The sequence below is a fragment of the Malaclemys terrapin genome, chromosome 9 (assembly GCF_027887155.1).
Source record: "Malaclemys terrapin pileata isolate rMalTer1 chromosome 9, rMalTer1.hap1, whole genome shotgun sequence".
NCBI lineage: Eukaryota > Metazoa > Chordata > Testudines > Emydidae > Malaclemys > Malaclemys terrapin.
Window position 1 is genome coordinate 55,876,426 of NC_071513.1, and position 20,574 is coordinate 55,896,999.

General features: G+C 46.4%; 1 protein-coding gene across 3 annotated transcripts in view; it reads right to left on the bottom strand.

The window, feature by feature from the left end:
* The window catches only part of VPS8 (VPS8 subunit of CORVET complex), a 258,292-nt gene that overhangs the window by 43,289 nt on the left and 194,429 nt on the right, over positions 1-20,574 (bottom strand). For all 3 annotated transcript variants that reach the window (XM_054038927.1, XM_054038926.1, XM_054038925.1), the window contains one exon: positions 1,337-1,417. In XM_054038927.1, the coding sequence (XP_053894902.1) occupies positions 1,337-1,417 (81 nt within the window). The remainder of the gene's footprint in view (positions 1-1,336; positions 1,418-20,574) is intronic.

The following is a 20,574-nucleotide window of genomic DNA, read 5'->3' on the forward strand; positions in this document are numbered from 1 at the left end:
CTCTGTTGTGTTCTCCAGGAAAGAGGGGAACAAGGAGCATTTATGCTATAAGAAGTTTTAAGCTAGGTACGATCAAAAATCATCAGATCATACCTAGAATTACTTATCTGGAACTCCCAAATGTGTAAGTAGATTAGGAATGTTTAGAAAGATATGATTAGGTTTATTTCTGTTTATTTCTTGGCTTGTGGACTCCTCTGTCTAACCCCAGATGCTTTTTTCATAGATTCATAGATTCTAGGACTGGAAGGGACCTCGAGAGGTCATCGAGTCCAGTCCCCTGCCCGCATGGCAGGACCAAATACTGCCTAGACCATCCCTAACAGACATTTATCTAACCTACTCTTAAATATCTCCAGAGACGGAGATTCCACAACCTCCCTAGGCAATCTGCTCCAGTGTTTAACCACCCTGACAGTTAGGAACTTCCTCCTAATGTCCAATCCAGACCCCCCTCGCTGCAGCTTAAACCCATTGCCTCTGGTTCTATCCCTAGAGGCCAAGGTGAACAAGTTCTCTCCCTCCTCCCCATGACACCCTTTTATATACCTGAAAACTTTTGTTTTGCTTGTAACCTTTAAGCTGAACCTAAAGAGAGCTATCTTGATGCTTATTTTTGTAATTGTTTCTTTTAAGATCTAGCAAAAAGCTAAGTTCCAAATGTATTTCCTTTCTTTTTGTTTTTAATAACTGTTACTTTTTTAAAAAACAGGATTGGATTTTTGTGTCCCAAAGAGGTTTGTGCATGTTGTTTAATTAGCTGGTGGCAATAGCTGATTTCCTTTGTTTTTTTCTCTCAGCTCTTCCCCGGGGGTGGGTGGTGGTGGTGGTGGTGAAAGGGCTTGAGGATACCTCACAGGAAAGAATTCCCAAGTGTTCCGTCCTGGGTTCTCAAACGTTTTTTTTTTTTTTGCACTTGGTTGGTGGCCACATCTAACCCATCCAAGGTCAGAGAAAAGCTGTGACCTTGGGAGTTTAATACCAGCCTGGAGTGGCCAGTATTAATTTTTAGAATCCTTGTGGGCCCCAACCTTCTGCACTTGAAGTGCCAGAGTGGGAAATGAGCCTTGACACATGTTTAACTGTGTAGTTGGCAATCTATTTCCCTGAATTGCTTTGTTTTTCAATGCTTCATAGCACTATATGAATGCACACATCTTTTGATGGTGACAAAAGCTGGGTTTCCATTTGCCTGATTTTTTTTTTTAAACTGATGTTAATGTGTTAATTCCTGACAATTAGTGAACTGAAAAGAAAGAATAACTCCTCTTCTAGGCAATACTAGCTAGGCCTTTTATTTAGCTATGGGCAGAATGAAGAGGCACACACAACTTACTTGCTCATAGTTAAATGTGTCCAGCATCCCCAGTACAAGTCCCTGAATTTCTCCAAGTTTCCCTCTACCATAAACTGGATCCTGTGTTAAAAAATTAAAAGCGGTGATTAACAAAAAAACAGATCATAACATTTTTACATTTTATTGCTCTTTGTTTACTCCCATTTTCTATGAAAGACAAAGGAGTCAAGGTTAGAAATATTTACCATACAAGATAATCAGAAATACCAGTTTTCCCATATACATATAGTAAAAAAGCAAAGCCTGACAGCTTACTGGCAACCATCATGCTAGGGTCAAACCCCATCCCTTTGACTCTCAATCTTCACTCCTTCATTTTGCAGGACCACTTTGCCTGTAGCTACAAATTAAAAATGTGCTCAACAGCATGAACTCAATTTGTCCTCTCACTAACTTGTATCACAGTGTCTCCCAAATAAAGCTTAAGAAGAGAACGAGCATGGCCAATATTCAGGCAAACTCCTATTGAAGATAGTCTAGCCAGAACAAAACCTAGCTCAGAATTGGGCCCATTGGCCTTAATATAATGTTGGAGAAGTTCAGCCTATGGCGCACACAGCTGTCTGGAAATGGCAAAAAATGTTACAACACGGTTAGGACAAAAGTTCTCATGAGAGAGGAGATAAACTCTGCAGAGACAAACAAAATCTCCTCTGCATCCCACTAAAATGCATCTGTGTTCTCTTATGCCTGCTGGTAGGTTAGGACTGTTGCTACCTTTTTTCTTTGAAAGAATGAAAAAGTATAGCTGAGTGCTAAGGATGGATGGTTTTGTGTTTAAGATAAAAAACTCATTTTACATTTTGTGATAAAACTAGATCATAAACAAACACATTACACAGATAAAATCATAAAATAGTAGTAATAAGAGAAAACTCATAATATTAATGCTAAAAGATTAAATACAAAGAAGAATACTTAAATGATTTGTTGATAATTTCAAGATACAACTCATCACATGTAATGATCTGTATAAAAGGCAAGTTCCAAATACTTTGCCTAGCAGACTAATAGGAAGTAGTTAGACAAGCTTCCAAAACATTTGCTGGCTAGTCCAAAATCTATTCTAATTTAAAAAAAACTTTAGAAAAAGCACTTAAGAGTGGATTAGTTGCACAGCAGAAGTAAGATTGTTAGATGAAGTCAAAATAATTTATTTATAATGGTAGATTTGCTAATTTTGCACTAGTTAGTCAATACTAAAGTCACCCAATTACACAGAATACAGGAACATCATAAGATAAATCTGGCAGCCTACAGACAGTCCAAATATTTACTCCTGGGGGAATTCTGCACCACTGCGTGTCATAAATATAGAGAGAAGGGTAGCATAAAATCCCTCCTTGGCAGCTGTAGTAAATCGTTTTACCTGTAAGGGGTTAAGAGCTCAAATAACCTAGTTGGTACCTGACCAGAAGACTAATGAGGAAAGAAGATGCTTTCAAATCTGGAGTGGGGGGTGAGGGAGGAGAGAAGGTTTTGTTTGGGCTCTCTCTTTGTTGTTCCCTCTCCGGACAGAGAGAGAAGCCAAGCAGGTACATCATCTCCTGAAAATATACCTGGAATGTTCCATCTAAAAATCACAGAAATTGTAAGTAAGGCAATGAAATGCATTAGGTTATACTTTGTTTTAGCTTGTGAACTTTCCTATGCTACAAAGGTCATTTTATTCCTGTTTTTGTAACTGTGAAGCTGAGTCCAGAGGGGAGTCCTCTGTGTTTTTAATCTTTTTATTACCCTGTAAAGTTACCTTCCATCCTGATTTTGTAGGTGTGATTCTTATTCTTTTCCTTTTTTCTTTATAATAAAGTTCTTTTAAGAACCAGATTCATTTGAGTGTCCTGAAGATAAAGGGTCTAGTCTGTACTCACACTGCTAAGGCAACTAGTTGGTATATTAGTCTCAAGCCTGCCCAGGAAAGGGGCTGAAGGGCTTGGGGGATATTTTTGGGGGGGATAGGGATTCCAAGTGACCCTTCCCTGAATTTTAGTGTAAATCACTTGGTGGTGGCAGCAATACCATCCAAGGACAAGGAATGGAATTTGTGGCTTGGGGAAGTTTTTAACCTAAGCTGGTAGAATATAAGCTTAGGGGGTCTTTCCTGCAGGACCCTACATCTGCACCCCAGAGTTCAGAGTGTGTGTGTGGAGGGAGAACCCTAATACTGCAATTTTGCAAAATTCCCCATTTCCCCTGCAGAATTGGGGCTACAAAGCTGCTGGCCGCCTCTAGGGGTTGCTGGGGCTCTGCAGAGACCAACTCACAGTGAGCAGAATGCCCAGAATGCTGCACTCCCATCCCCCCAGAGCCCAGCTGGCAAAAGGTGATGAAGGACAGGGCTGCACCACAACACGTCCCCTGGCAGGATAGTAAAGAAGCGGTGGGCGCTGGTGTCTGGGCTAGGGGGTGCCCTGCAGCTGGGCTCTGGGGGGATGAGAGTGCAGGAGTCTGGGCTCTGGGGGCTCCATACAGCCCCCTCCAGCATTTCCTCCCAACAGGAACTGGGTTGTTGTAGGGGCTTCTTTAACTCTCCTGGGGGAATCTTTTTTGCTGTTGTCTGTATTGACATACTTGTTGACAGGTATTTTGCAACAAATTACCAAAATAATTGAAACTGGAGTGGTTATATTGTGTTATGTCAAAATATGCAGAATTTTAAAATAGTGTGCAGAATTTTTAATTTTTTGGCATAGAATTCCCCCAGGCGTAAAATATTGGTGCATCCTAAAATGCGGTGACAGGGAGTTTATTCACTTTTTATTAAAGCAGAATTGTTGACAGTACATATTACATAAGAAAATGAGTTACAGGAAGGGGTGATTAATACAAAAGATAGAGTACAGGTGAGATGAGACAGGACAGGTTAAGAGTTACAGTAGAGACACACTGTGATGTAGTGAGTATTGGTGGTTCTCCTGGCATTTTGTTCATATTAAAGCAGTACCCATAATGCACTCAGCACTTTCCAGAGAGACAACTGGGACAAGCTGCTCATAACTTAAGGGCAGACAGAAAAGTAACCAGAGACTAGGGAGAATAGAAAACACTTTTTTCTTTTCTCTGCTCATTGATGCTTCCTCCCAAAGCCTTCATGAAATATCTTTTGATTTCCTGACAAATCATGGCCAGGGATTTCTCATTTCTTCACTAAGGCCATGTCTACATGGGAACACTCAGGAAAATTAAGGCGAATCAGCTAAATGTGCGAAATCTATGTACATAAGTTAAGGCACATTAAGCCCTGTGGATGCTCTCATTCAGAAGTAAAGTGGCCATAGCTCCTTGTAACTTAGGGCAAGTCTACACTACAGAGCTACATCGGCATAGCTGCTCCAATGCAGCTGCGCCGCTGTAGTGCATCTGGTGAAGACGCACTATGCTGATGGGAGAGTGCTCTCCTGTCAGCATAATTACTCCACCTTGTGAGAAGTGGAAGTTATGTCGGCGGGAGATGCTTTCCCACCAACATAGTGCCAGTGGGGATAGTGCAAAACTTGCATTGCTCTTGGGGGTGGGGGAGAGAAGAGCGTGGGGATGGCTTTTTCCACCCTGAGCAATGTAAGTTAGATCGACTTAAGCAGTGGCGTACACCAACCCTTAATCATCCTGATCAGGAAGACAGGCTCTTAGCTCCAAAGAGGGGGGCAAGGTTATAAAATGGGACAAGGATGGAACAGGATGACCAGCTCCTTAAACACATATCTATAATGTGGAGGAAAAAAAGCTGAGAGATCATGGGGGACTTCAATATGAGTGACATATACAGGAGGTCTCAGGTAGCCAGTACTATAACACCCTCAGAATTTCTAATTATTACAGATGATAATTTCCTAACTCAAAGCGTTCCCACCAGCAAAAGGAAATTCTGTGTTAGACATCATCTTGACAGATAAAGAGGAATTTATCACAGAACTCAAAATCAGTGGCAGCTGAGATACAAATAATCATAATTTGATCCCATTTATAACATGCAAACAAAATGAAGTCCAAACCAAAGTAGTTGGTACTTTAAAGGGACAATTTCACAAAGCTGAAAAAAATTATGGAAAAAACTATGAATCCCCTGCCCCCAGAGATTTTAATAAGAAAAATGTGAATGATAATTGGGAATTATTTAAGAAAAGTTTACTAGATGCCCCAAATGGCACAACTTAGAAAGGAGGACACTGGTTAAAAAGCTAGTCTGGCTTAGAATAGAAGTAGAGGCAACTATATAAAAACAAAAAAAATCTACACAAATGGAAGAAAGGAGAAACTGATTTATATTCACTAATAGCAAAAGTAAGGAAATGTAGAAAATTGATAAGGAAACTAAAAAAAACATGGGGAACTCTATCATCACAGAGTAAAGGACAATAAAGAATTTTTTTAAAAGAATATTAGGAATAAAAAGAATTCTAGCAACAATGCTGGTCCATTACTAGATAGAAATAGTAGAACTGTCACTAATGCAGAAAAGGCATTCTGCTCTGAATTTGGGAAAAACGGATGTAGTCATTGTCTCACTGTCTGGAGTGGTTCACAACTGAGTGTGCCAACCTCAGGGCAGGCTGTTAAAAAGCAGGGTAGAGACCCCAAACTGGTTGTATCATCTATCATTAGATTTCACCAACCCAGTAACAAATGTGAACTCCTGAAGCACAACAACAGTCTTATGATGGAGTCACTGATAGTCCCCATGGGCATTCCAGTCTATCTCGCCACCTAGGTGGTTTTGCTTCAGCAATTTTGCTTATAGCAATCTGATCATTTTCTGACCATCAAAAGGCATGGCAATCTGTCTTGGAGAACTGAGACTGACAATGATAGTCTAATGTTGATTTAATGCCAGTTTAGATGGTGTCATTCATTTAAAATGTGCATCAGTTCACATTAACTTCTGGAAAGAACGGTTACTTACCTTCTGTAACTGTTGTTCTTCGAGATGTGTTGTTCACGTCCATTACACATTAGGTGTGCGCGCGCCGCGTGCACGGACGTCGGAAACTTTTTCCCTTAGCGGCTCCCGTTGGGCCGGCGGGGCCCCCACCTTCCCGCCAGAGCGGCGCCCCGCTCCAGGGTATATATATCCCTGCCGACCCGACCCCTCCGGTTCCTTCTTGCCGGAGACTCCGACAGAGGGGAAGGAGGGTGGGAAGTGAACAACACATCTCGAAGAACAACAGTTACAGAAGGTAAGTAACCGTTCTTTCTTCTTCGAGTGATTGTTCACGTCCATTACACATTAGGTGATTCCCAAGCTTACCATTGGAGGTGGGTAGGAGTCAAGGTACAACTGACTGTGACACAGCCCGGCCGACCATCGCGTCCTCTCTGGTCTGATGATGGATCGCGTAATGGGCTGTGAATGTGTGTATGGACGACCAGGTGGCTGCCTTCAGATCTCCTGGATCGGGACCTGCGCCAAGTAGGCCACTGAGGACGCTTGGGCTCTAGTCGAATGGGCCCGGATCTCCGGGGCCGGAACATTGGCGAGCTCATAACAAGTGCGTATACAATGCACAATCCATGCCGACAAGCGCTGTGTCGAGATAGGCAAGCCTTTCATACGTTCCGCAATCGCAATGAACAGCTGGGGTGTTCTGCGGAACGACCTGGTCCGCTCCAGGTAAAATGCCAACGCCCTTCGGACATCCAGGGTATGTAGGCTGCGGTGGTGAGGATCCGTATGGGGTTTTGGAAAAAACACCGGTAGGCAAATGTCTTGCCCCATGTGAAACTGTGACACCACCTTTGGGAGGAATTTGGGGTGCGGCCTAAGTTGCACCTTATCTTTATGGAACACCGTATAGGGTGGTTCCGACGAGAGGGCCCTCAATTCCGATACCCTTCTGGCCGATGTGATGGCCACGAGAAACGCCACCTTCCACGAGAGGTGCGTGAGGGAGCAAGTGGCCAGGGGCTCAAAGGGAGGACTCATGAGTCTATTTAGGACTAGGTTCAGAGACCACGTCGGAACCGGCGGGCGTGAGTAGGGAAACACCCTTTCCAGCCCCTTGAGGAATCGGGCCACTGTGGGGTTGGAGAATACTGACACTCCCAACTCTCCCGGATGGAAAGCCGAAATAGCGGCTAAGTGAACTCTAATTGAGGCGGGCGCAAGCCCTTGATTCTTGAGGTGCAGTAAATAGTCCAAGATGGACGGAACCGAGGCCTGTAAAAGCTGTATGCGTTGAGGCTCACACCAGTGGGAGAACCTTTTCCACTTCGCCAGGTATGTTGCCCTTGTAGAGGGCTTCCTACTATTAAGGAGGATTTGCTGAACCTGGTGAGAACACCTGTGTTCTGCATCGTTCAGCCAGAGAGATACCATGCCGTGAGATGAAGTGAAGACAGGTTCGGGTGGAGTAGGCGACCTTTGTCTTGCGTGACTAGGTCGCGATGGAGGGGAAGGGTGATTGGATCGGCTACGGACAGTTCCAGCAGGGACGTGAACCAATGCTGGCGAGGCCAGGCCGGGGCAATAAGTATGATCGTTGCCCTGTCCCTGCGGGTCTTGAGAAGAACCTTGTGTATAAGTGGAAATGGAGGGAAGGCATATTTTAGGCTCCCTCCCCATGGGATCATGAAAGCATCCGCTAATGATCCCGGGCTGAGGTTCTGGAACGAGCAGAACTGAGGGCATTGGCTGTTGTCCCTGGTGGCGAATAGATCCACCCGGGGAAACCCCCACCTCCGGAAGATCGAATGCAGGACGTCTCCTCTCAGTGTCCATTCGTGCATTCGATAAGATCGGCTGAGGCGGTCTGCTAAGCCGTTCTGAATTCCCGGAAGATACGTCGCGATGAGGTGTATCGCATGGGCTATACAGAAGTTCCATAATTGGAGTGCCTCGTGACAGAGGGGAGAGGACCGGGACCCGCCCTGCTTGTTTATATAGAACATGGCGGTAGTGTTGTCCGTCAGGACTGCCACGCTGTGACCTTTTAGGAAGGCGTGGAAGGTCTGGCAGGCGAGGCGAACCGCTCTTAGCTCCTTCAGATTGATGTGAAGCAGCTTGTCCTCTCTGGACCACAGCCCTTGGGTCTGCAGTTCCCCCAGGTGCGCCCCCCAGCCCATGTCTGATGCATCTGTCACTAACGTCAGAGTGGGTTGTGGGGCAGCAAAGGGGATCCCTTCGCATACCTGCTGGCGATCGAGCCACCAGCGTAGCGAGCTGAGCACCTGGTTCGGGATCATGACTACTTGATCCAATGGGTCTCTGTTGGGGCGATGCGTGTGGGCGAACCACAACTGTAAAGGCCGGAGTCTCAGCCGGGCATGTCTGACCACGTGCGTGCAAGCTGCCATATGCCCCAGAAGCTGCATGCAACACCTTGCCGTTGTCGTGGGAAATTTTTGGACCGAGCTTACGGCCCCGTGAATTGACATGAACCGTGCCTCTGGTAAACTCGCTCGCGCGGTTACCGAGTCCAGGGTAGCACCTATGAAGTCCAGCCTCTGTGTGGGGACTAACGTGGATTTCAGCACGTTGACCCAGAGGCCGAGCTTGTCGAACGTCTGCAAGGCCAGCGTCACCTGAGATCGGACCTCGGCCTCCGACCTGCCCGCGAGTAGCCAATCGTCCAGGTACGGGAACACACGCATCCTTCTTTTTCGAAGGAAGGCTGCTACCACGGACATGCACTTCGTAAACACCCGTGGAGCTGACGCCAGGCCGAAGGGCAGGACAGTAAATTGGAAATGGCGCTGGCCGACGACGAAGCGCAGAAAACGCCTGTGGGCCGGATTGATTGCGATGTGAAAATAGGCATCTTTCATATCAAGGGCAGCATACCAATCCCCCGGATCCAGGGATGGGATAATAGTTCCAAGGGAGACCATACGGAAGCGCGCTTTGATCAGAAACCTGTTTAGATCGCGCAGGTCCAAGATAGGACGGAGGCCCCCTTTCGCCTTGGGGATCAGGAAGTATCTGGAATAGAATCCTTTTCCCCTTAGGTCCAGAGGGACCTCTTCTGCTGCTCCTGCAGCGAGAAGGGTCTGTACCTCCTGTATGAGGAGTTGCTCGTGAGAAGGGTCCCTGAAGAGGGACGGGGAAGGGGGATGGCAGGGAGGGAGCGAGGAAAACTGGAGGGTATAGCCCGCCTTCACTGTGCGCAGGACCCAGCGGTCCGATGTTATGCGCGACCAGGCCCGGTAGAATTGGGACAGACGGTCCTTGAAACCCAAAGGAGGATCCGGTATATGAAGTGGTACGCTGTCCTCGGGCGTAGCTTCAAAAGCCTGGTTTATTTCCCGGCTGCGGCTTGCCATGGCTGTGATTCTGGCCCTGGTTAGGCGTATTGTTACGTCTCCGCCTGTTATCCCTGCCTCGACGGCGGTAAGGCTCGTGTCGGGGCCGAGGGTGGTAATGCCTTTGCGGCGGCTGGGGTTTGAAGGGCTTACGCTGCGTTACCGGCGTGTGCATACCCAACGACTTAAGGGTCGCTCGTGAGTCCTTAAGGCTATGTAGCCTGGCGTCCGTCTGGTCGGAAAACAAGCCCGAACCTTCAAACGGGAGGTCCTGCAGCGTGGTCTGCACCTCCGGCGGGAGACCTGAAGCCTGCAACCACGCCGAACGCCTCATCACGACTCCCGACGCGATTGTTCTAGCCGCAGCGTCGGCTGAGTCCAGTGCGGCCTGTAAAGAGGTCTTGGCCACTGCCATTCCCTCGTCCACCAGGGCCATGAACTCCGGATGCGCGTCAGGTGGGAGGGAGTCCTTGAACTTGGCGACTGATGCCCAAGAGTTAAAATTGTGCCTGTTTAGAATCGCCTGCTGATTGGCGATCCTCAGTTGCAGGCCCCCCGATGAATAGACTTTCCTCCCGAATAGGTCCAATCTCTTAGCTTCCTTGCCCTTGGGGGCAGGAGCTTGCTGGCCATGTCGCTCCCTTTCGTTGACCGCCGAGACCACCAGCGAACAGGGGGACGGATGTAGAAAGAGGAAGTCAAACCCTCTAGATGGGGCGAAGTATTTCCTCTCCACTCCCTTTGCAGTTGGCGCACTGGAGGCCGGTGTTTGCCACACCGTCTTATAGTTGGACTGTACTGTCCGTATAATCGGGAGAGCGACTCTGGAGGGGCCCTCTGGGCTCAGGATATCGACCATGGGGTCGTCCTGCTCTATGGTCTCCTCCGCTTGCAAGCCCAGATTGAGGGCTACCCGGCGAAGCAGGTCTTGGTGTGCCCGATGGTCAATCGGGGGAGGGCCGGACACCAGTGTGCCCACTACCGCCTCATCTGGCGAGGAGGAAGAGGTCGGGGCCTTCTGCCCATCCTCATTGTCCTGCAATCCGGCATCAGCCAATTGCTCCTCTGCGGCCTGACCCGCCGCGTGGGATTGGGACGGTACCGTACTCGGTGCCGAGTCCACTCCTTCCCGCTCCGGTGGTCTAGAGACCGTTGCCTCCCTATACGATGGCGGACGGTGCCGCGGGGAGCGGGATCGGTACCGGGATGGCCCGGATCTCGAGGCTCCCGATGGGGGCTCTTGTTGGTGGTAGGCCCAGGGTGTCCAGAATGGCCATTGGCTCGGCTGGCCCCATTGTGACTGACCGTAGTCCCTGCTGGCTTGTGACCTACGGGCATACCCGCTGTATCGGTCTGAGTCAGTCCCCGAGACCACGGACGGTGACCTGGAAGGCCACGGTGGGGCCGTGGGACGGTGCCGGTCTGGTCTTGGGGAGTAGCGCCTCCGTGACCAGGACCTGGAATGGCGCCTTGTCGACCGGGAACGGCTACGGCTGGTCGGCCTCGGGTAACGAGCCGCCGATGCTTCGCGGTGCCGACTCGTGCTCGGTTGCTGAGTCGGTGCCGGCCGTTTGTTGAAGCCCGACTGCTGCGGTGCTTCTTGCGCCGAGGGCAACCGGAAGTCCACCGAGGCGGAGCTCGACCGGGACCGGTCCCTGGAACGGTGCCGAGACGGCGACCGTGGTGGGCGCACCATCGCCGGCTTGCCTCTGCGCGGCAGCATAGGCGGGGCGCCTTCAGCGCGTGCCGGGGCCTCAACGGACAGGGCAATGAGGTCCTTAGCTGCCTCAAACGTGTCCGGAGTGGAGGGCTGTTCCACCAGTTCCTCCAGCCCTGCATCCTCGCTCGACGCGCTCATCCCGGGGCTCGACGGGCCCTTCGGCGCCGGAGCCACTACCGGGGTCCGTGATGAGGCCGTGTCGGCCTTAGGGGCACTCGAGGTCTTTACCGGTGCCGCCTTCTTGTGCGGGGAGCGACCTCGGGCCTTAGGTTGGCCCTTCACTTTTGCCGGCGAAGACGATCGGCGTCGTGCACTTCTCCGCTGGGTCGGTGCCGCGGTCTTCGGGTGACCCGCCGGCGCCGGTTCCCACACCGAAGCCGGGGCGCTCCGCACGGAGGCAGACGGTGCCGTTGAAGTGGAGGGCTGTAACGCCGTCTCCATGAGCAGCTGCTTAAGGCGAAAGTCCCTCTCTTTTTTAGTTCTGGGCTTAAAGGCCTTGCAGATTTTGCAGCGCTCCTTCTGGTGAGCCTCCCCCAGGCAACGAAAACACGAAGCGTGGGGGTCGCTCAATGGCATAGGCCTGCGGCACGTGGCACAGGCCTTAAAACCCTGGGCGTATGGCATACCCCACCGCCCGGGGCCGGTGCCGGGGCTGAACAAACAACCCCAGCAGGAACTTTAAGTACTCTAATGAGCCGTTAACTACTGGTTAAACACTACACAACTAACTGATTAACTGCTAGATAACTCTAATGTGCTAAGGGACACTCTCAGACGAGAAACAGAGTTGTTCCAACGCCGCCACGGACGGTAAGAAGGAACTGGAGGGGTCGGGTCGGCAGGGATATATATACCCTGGAGCGGGGCGCCGCTCTGGCGGGAAGGTGGGGGCCCCGCCGGCCCGACGGGAGCCGCTAAGGGAAAAAGTTTCCGACGTCCGTGCACGCGGCGCGCGCACACCTAATGTGTAATGGACGTGAACAATCACTCGAAGAAGAATGATGCTTGCTTTTGAGCCACTAGAGGCATCTTCCAAAAGACCTTTTTAACCTGAAGTAATAACGGAAAAAGATTCTTACATGATCCTTAAAGGTCTAGGCCCAGTTATGGAAGCATGCTCTCAGAACCAGAGAGAAATTAGTTTAAGCTGATTAGAGCCCTTTCTGGCAAGCCTGCTACCTGATCCCATTAGTAGGAGATTGCCAGGAGACATCAGCAACTGATACCAGGTCCATAGTTACAGGAAAAATGCCGTAAATATCTATTTCCTTTCAAGAGAAAACTTACAGGCCCTGGAAATCCAAGTAGCCTGTTGAAGTGAAAGGCTTCTGCTCACTTGTCCACTCCAGGCAGTTGCATGCACAGCATGGGGGATGGAGGGGAGAGAAAGAGGTAATTTCAACCAAGGAGCACTTGGAGTTTACCCGGGGGGGGGGGGGGGGGCGGAGGGGGAAAACAACATTTTTCCAGCATTTCTTTAGGAATTGTATATGGGTTAGCAGAGACCCTGGAAGTGATACTCCCCTATCTCTAGCCAATCTGAATTATGACCTCCTTGAAAAAGTGGAGTACTAAAAGGAAATATTTGTCTTGCTCTTCAATTCATTAGGGGTAGAGGGGACCTTATTGGGGAGCCAGGGGCCTGAGTTTTCACCTCTTCACCCTTATTCATTAAGGATAAGGATATCAATAAGCTTGTGTCAAAAGTTCTGGATTCTGAGTCAATCCTCTGGAGAGAAGGAGGGAGGAGGAGGATACCTTAGCAAATTGGACCTTTATGAAGCTGGTAGCCTTTTGGGGGAGAGGGGGTTGGAATCCAATAGGGGCAGAGACAAATTTGAGGGGGTCATGCTCCAAGGTTTGTCTCCAGTACTCACTGCATTGACTGCGGGGGGGGGAGGGGGGCGCTGATGAAGAAGCAGAGCTAGGGCATCAGGGTCTTGCTAAGCATAATCCCCATAATTATAAGGAGCAGTCTACGGACTGCAATGTGACCATACAAGCTCATTCAAGAACATGAGGGCCTCTGGCTTTAGTCTGGCACAAGGAATCCTTGTCCCCAGGGTGCTTCTCTCCATACAGCTGCAAACAGTCCATTCCTTGGGTGATCCCTCAAGAGAGCAGTAAATCCCTTTGGTTCAAGTGCAAGCTCTTGCCCACAGAGATTCACCAACAGCAGAGATCGCATGACTGAGGAGAAGAGGATAAGTCACATGAAAGGACAACAGTCTGCCCCTGAGGCTTTTTTGATGTTAGCACAGTCCCTGTGGTTTTTCGGCTGATTTTTGCTGATTTTTCTTCTGAAGCAAAGAATCAGGCATCCTTAGACTCATAGATAATAAATATTGAAGGGACCACTATGATCATCTAGTCAGACTTCTTGCCTGAATTAAATCCTGTTTGAACTATAGCGCAACTTCTAGAAAAACTTCCGATCTTGATTTCTATATTGCCAGTAATGGAGAATCCAATACAACCTTTGGTACATTTTTTACAAATGGTTAATTAGTCACTGCCAAATATTTATACCTTTTTCTTTCCAGTCTGAAATGGTCTATCCTCAACTTGCAGCCATCGGATATTGTTATATCTTCATAGGCTAGCTTGAATTGCTCATTAGCAAATGTTTGTTCCCCAGGTATGTATTTATAGACTGTAATCAGATCACTCCTTAGCTTTGTTAAACTAAATAGACTGAGCTCCTTCCATAGCTCACTCTAAGGTGTGTTTTCCATTCCTTCAGTTGTTCTCGTGCCTCTTCTCTGAACCCTCTGTTTTTTTTGAGGTCTTTCTTGAATTGTGGACACCAGAACTGAACACAGTATTCTAGTAGGAGTCGCACCAGTGCCAAAATACAGAGGTAAAATAACCTCTCTACTCCTTATCAATATTCCCCTGTTTATGCATCCAAGTATAGCATTAGATTAGCTCTTTTGGCCACACTGGGATCCTCAAGTTCACCGTGACTCCCAAATCCTTTTCAATGTCCCTGCTTCCCAGGTTATTCCCCCATCCTGTAAGTATGGCCTGCACGCTTTGTTCCTAGATGTTTGACCTTACATTTGGCCATACTGAAACACAGTGTTTGTGCTCAGCTTCCCAAGTGGACCAGTTCGCTCTCTGTCAGTGATCTGTCCCCTCCATTATTTACTAGTCCCTCAACTTTTGTCATTGCAAACTTTCAGTGATTTTTATCAATGATTTGGAAGAAAACAATGTCAAATAGCGTAGGGCCAAGAACCAATATCTGCAGGACCTCTATAGAAATAAACCTGCTCAATTGTTATGTTGGGATTTGTCAATTAGCCAATTTTTAATCCATTTGAGGTATGCCATATTGATTTTATATTTTTCTAGTGTCTTAATCAAAGTGTTGTGCAGTACCAAGTCAAATGTCTTACAGAAGTTTTAATAGATTATATCAACTAGGGCTATCAAGTGATTAAAAAAATAATTGTGATTAATCGTGCAATTAAAAAAATTAATAGTGCAATTAATCGCACTGTTAAACAATAGAATACCATTTATTTAAATAAATGTGGATGTTTTCTACATTATCAAATATATTGATTTCAATTACAATACAGAATGCAAAGTGTACAGTGCTCACTTTATATTTATTTTTATTACAAATATTGGCAATGTAAAAAAACCAAGGAAATAGTATTTTTCAATTCTCCCATTACAAGTACTGTAGTGCAATTTCTTTATCATGAAAGTTGAACTTACAAATGTAGAATTATGTACAAAAAATCTGCATTCAAAACCAAAACAATGTGAAACTTTAGAGCCTACAAGTCCACTCAGTCCTACTTATTCAGCCAATCACTCAGATGAACGAGGTTCTTTACATTTAGGGGAGATAATGTTGCCTGCTTCTTGTTTACAATGTCACCTGAAAGTGAGAACAGGTGTTCACGTTGCACTGTTGTAGCTGGCCTTGCAAGATATTTACATCCCAAATGCACTAAAGAGTCATATGTCCCTTCATGCTTCAAACCTCCATTCTAGAGGACATGCCTCCATGCTGCTGATGGGTTCTGCTTGATAACGATCCAAAGCAATGTAGACTGACACGTGTTCATTTTCATCATCTGAGTCAGATGCCACCAGCAGACGGTTGATTTTCTTTTTTGGTGGTTCGGGTTCTGTAGTTTCTGCATCGGAAGACTACAGAACTTCTTAAGACTTCTGAAAGCATGGTTTACACCTCACCCCTCTCAGATTTTGGATGGCACTTCAGATTCTTAAAACTTGGGTCGAGTGAGAAATTTCACGTCGATACCTTCGTGTTTTGTCAAATCTGCAGTGAAAGTATTCTTAAAATGACAACGTGTTGGGTCGTCATCCAAGACTACTGTAACATGAAATATATGGCAGAATGTGGGTAAAACAGAGCAGGAGGAGACCTACAATTCTCCCCCAAGGAGTTCAGTCACAAATGTAGTTGACCCATTATTTTTTTAACAAGCATCAGTATAGAAGCATGGCCTCTGGAATGCTGGCCGAAGCATGAAGGGACATACAAATACCTTGCAATGCCGGCTACAAAAGTGCCATGTGAACGCCTGTTCTCACTTTCAGCTGATATTGTAAATAAGAAGCGGGCAGCGTTATCTCCCATAAATGTATGGGAGTGGCATGGGCCGAGGGACGTACTGGCTGCCACTTCCAGCAGCTCCTATTGGCCTGAAGCAGCGAACCACGGCCAGTGGGAGCCGCGATCGGCCGGACCTGCGGACGGGGCAGGTAAACAAACTGGCCCGTCCCGTCAGGGGCTTTCCCTATACAAGCAGTGGCCGCAGTTTGAGAAACACTGATGTAAACAAACTTTTTTGTTTTAGCGATTGGCTGAACAAGAAGTAGGAGTGAGTGGACTTGTAGGCTCTAAAGTTTTACATAGTTTTGTTTTTGAGTGCAGTTATGTAACAAAAAAATCTACATTGTAAATTGCACTTTCATGATAGAGATTGCACTACAGTACTTGTATGAGGTGAACTGAAAAATACTATTTCTTTTATCATTTTTACAGTGAAAATATGTGTAATAGAAAATAATATAAAGTGAGCACCGTATACTTTGTATTCTGCATTGTAACTGAAATCAATATATTTGAAAATATAGAAAAACCATCCAAAAAATTTAATAAATTTCAATTGGTATTTTATTGTTTAACAGTGCGATTAAAACTGCGATTAATCAAGTTTAATATTTTTAATTGCGGTTAATCAACACTATTCTCTTTATCAACCAAGCTGTAATCTCATTTTTTAAAAATCTAGTTCATTTGACAGGATCTATTTTCATAAATCCATGTTGATTGGCATTAATTATATTATCCTCCTTTAATTTTTTATTAATCTGTCTCAGATCAGCTGTTTCATTATTTTTCCTGTGATCAAGGTCAGGCCAAAAATTGACAAGCCAAAAATTACACAGGTCATCCCATTTATCCTTTTAAAATATTGGCATAACATTAGCTTTCTTCCTGTCCTCTGAAAATCAACTTTCCCTGTTCAGTGAGCTCCTCAGTCAGCTCTTTGATAACTTTTGTATATAAATCAACAAGTTCAGATAACTTAAAAATGTCATACTGTAGTAGCTACTGTTTAACATCCTCATGAGATACTTTGAAATGGAAAAAGCAACAAAGAGTCCTGTGGCACCTTATAGACTAACAGCTTTCCTGGGTGAATACCCACTTCGTCAGACACATGTCCATATTTTTCCAATCATCCGGGACCTCCTCTAATCACCACGAGGTTTCAAAGATAACGGCCAATGGCTCTGCAATCACACCAGCCGACTCCCTCAACATCCTCTGATGCATTAGATCTGGACCCATGGACTTGTGCATGTCCAGCTTTTCTAAATAGTCCTTAACCTGTTCTTTCACCACTGAGGGCTGCTCATCTCCCCATACTGTACTGCCCAATACAGAAGTCTGGGAGCTGACCTTGTCAGTGAAGACTGAGGCATTGAGTACTTCAGCTTTTTCCACATCATCTGTCACTAGGTTGCCTCCCCCATTCAGTAAGGGTTCCACACTTTCCCTGACCTTCTTGCTGCTAACAACTGTAGAAACCCTTCTTGTTACCCTTCACATCCCTTGCTAGATGCAACTCCAATTGTGCTTTGGCCTTCCTAATTACATCTCTGCATGCTCGAGCAATATTTTTATACTCCTCCCTAGTCATCTGTCCAAGTTTCCAATTCTTATAAACTTCTTTTTTGCATTTAAGCCCACCGAAGATTTCTCTGTTAAGCCAAGCTGGTTGCCTGCCATATTTACTATTCTTTCTGCACATCGGGATGGTTTGTTCTTGTGCCCTCAATAAGGCTTCTTTAAAATACAGCCAGCTCTCCTGGACTCCTTTCTCTCTTATATTAGCCTCCCAGGGGATCCTGTCCACCAGTTCCCTGAAGCAGTCAAAGTCTGCTTTTCTGAAGTCCAGGGTCCGTATTCTGCTGCTCTCCTTTTTTCATTTAGTCAGGATCCTGAACTCGACCATCTCATGGTCACTGCTTCCCAGGTTGCCACCAACTTCTACTTCCCCTACCAATTCTTCCCTGTTTGTGAGCAGCAAGTCAAGAGGAGCAGGGCCCCTAGTTGGTTCCTCCAGCACTTGCACCAGGAAGTTGTCCCCAAGACTCTCCAAAAACTTCCTGGATTGTCTGTGCACAGCTGTATCACCCTCCCAGCAGATGTCAGGGTGACTGAAGTCCCCATGAGAACCAGGGCCTGTGATCTGGAAACTTCTGTTAGTTGTCCAAAGAAAGCCTCGTTTACCTCATCCTCCTGGTCTGGTGGTCTATAGCAGACGCCTACCACAACATCACCCTTGTTGTTCTCGCCTCTAAACTTAACCCAAAGACTCAACATGCTTTTCTCCAGATGGGCACTAATATTTAATACTGGAGCTCTGAGTAATCATACTGTTCTCTTACATACAGTGTAACTCCTCCACCTTTTCTCCCTTGCCTATCCTTCCTGAACAGTTTATACCCATCCATGACAGTGCTCCAGTCACGTGAGTTATCCCACCAAGTCTCTGTTATTCCGATCACATCATACATAATTCCTTGACTGTGCCAGGACTTCCAATTCTTCCTGCTTGTTTCCCAGGCTTCTTGCATTCGTGTACAGGCACCTAAGATAACCAGCCGATTGCCCTACTTTCTCAGTATGAATCAGGAGTCCACATAGGCCATCTGCTGAAGAGTCAGTGGCGAGGCACCCACCCACCCATATATCTTTGAAAAGTGGCAATTGTGGTATCGCTTGGATTTTGTGAAGGAGGTTCTTTGCAGCAATATAATCCCTGATGTTAGGAAGTGGGATATTAGTGAGGACTGGTAGCCATTCGGTGTTTGTTAGTCTCATAGTCTATTATTATTTGATTCAGTTGTACATCAACTAGCTTTGTGTGGGAAGAGTTTAATACAGGTGTACAGTATTCTCCCACTGAGTAGTGGAGAACTAGTACCAAACTGCAGTACTTGCACATTAGCTCCCTAAACTGAGCTTCCAAGCTTATTTAGAAAGCCATTTCTGCTCTTAATCTTCTGAGCTACCTTTGTGAAGTAGTCCTTGTAGATTAGTGTGTGAGCTCCAATTACTCTTAGATATACTGGCTTGGGTTACATGCCAGTTGCTCTTCATTCAAGAAGATGTTGAGTTCTTGAAGCATTAGTGTGATTGAGATGGAAGCATGACGACACTATCATTAACAGTCTAGACTTAAGTCTCCACTTCGTGCAATAGGCACTGATGGCTGCCATGTCTTATTCAGGTTGTGCTCAATCTTTCTGAAGTCTCTTGAAGCTACGCAGATGTTATTTGCATACTTGAATGGCCTTCAGATTGTTGGAGGCAGATTAGTAAATATGTTGAAAAAAATTGGGGCAAGAACAGATCCCTGAGGGGGTCCATTCTTCTGGGTCCTCCATGTGCTCAGTTTATTGCCTTAGCACCACTTGAAATTGTCTATTTTGAAGCATCATTTCCATAGCCGTTACAACCCACAGAGATTTTGACATCTTGACCAGCAGACCAATGTACCAGATGGTATCATATGCTGCTATCAAGTCAAGAAACACCACTCCTGTCATCATCTTCTGTTGGAAACCATTTTCTATGTAAGTGATAAAGAGCATGAACTTGGTCACAAGTGCTCCTATTAGGTCTGAAGCCTGCCTGATTACCACCCAGAGCTTGTTCTACCATGGGCATGAGTTGTTGCTGAGATAGTCACTCTAGAAGTTTGTAAGCACATCTCAGAAGTGATACTGGACAGCAGCTAACTGGAAAGGAATTGCCCTTTCCTGGTTTCTTTCTGCCATATCTTAGGCATCTTGTTCTTTTGGATGACATAGTATATGAAAATTGACAGCCATTTTGTGCTACTCTTACCAAGATATAGCAGCATTTCTTGTACAGTCTTATCAAGGCTACCTGCTTTTCCTGCTTTCTTGAGGCTCAGTGCTCTCTCCACTTCTTCAGTGGAGGAAGGCTGGATGATGTCTTCCTCACAGAATGGTCCCACCTGTGAGTATCAGCTCCATTTCCTCTTTACTGATTCCTCAAAGGGCTTGTTTCTGTTGGCTTTTGCTATGTTAGTTAGGCATGTGGTGATGCTGTTTGGAGACACTTTCCTGACATGTGGATGGTGGTTTCGGTGCTGCACCAAGATTCCTTTAAGTAACCATATTTCCTGCTAGACCGTATGTCCATATTTAACGTAACTTCTCACCAACGTTCCTTGTGACAGACATTAAGGCTGTCAAGAAGACGGTTTGCTTCTCTGAGTCACCCGATTTCCCACACTGCTTCAGAAGTTCTGCTCATTCTTCATTTAAGTAGGGTATACAAGTCTCTTGGTAGGCATGCGGAATAAATGTAATGGCTGCTTTAAAGATTGCTTTGGAGAAGCGAGTGTAAGCATCTTCTACAGAGGCATTATATGGTATGCACACTACATACTCACTGGTCAGCTCTGAGTATTTTTTTCCAGACTGCTCGTCTACAGTTCCACTATAATCAAGGGATAGTGGTTATTATGGGGATTGTCATTTCTATCTGAGCAAGAAGAGGATGGTATTGACTGTTTGGGAGCCTGGTAACAGTTGGCCCTGCTGAGGCCACCCAACTGAGGTCAGGAGAGCAACCCTGCTTCCACTGTGCAGAGAAAAAGGGGGCTGACTGCTTAGGGTCATGCAAGAGATATAGATCTCTTAGAGAAGTCCAGTTTATGGATCCAGT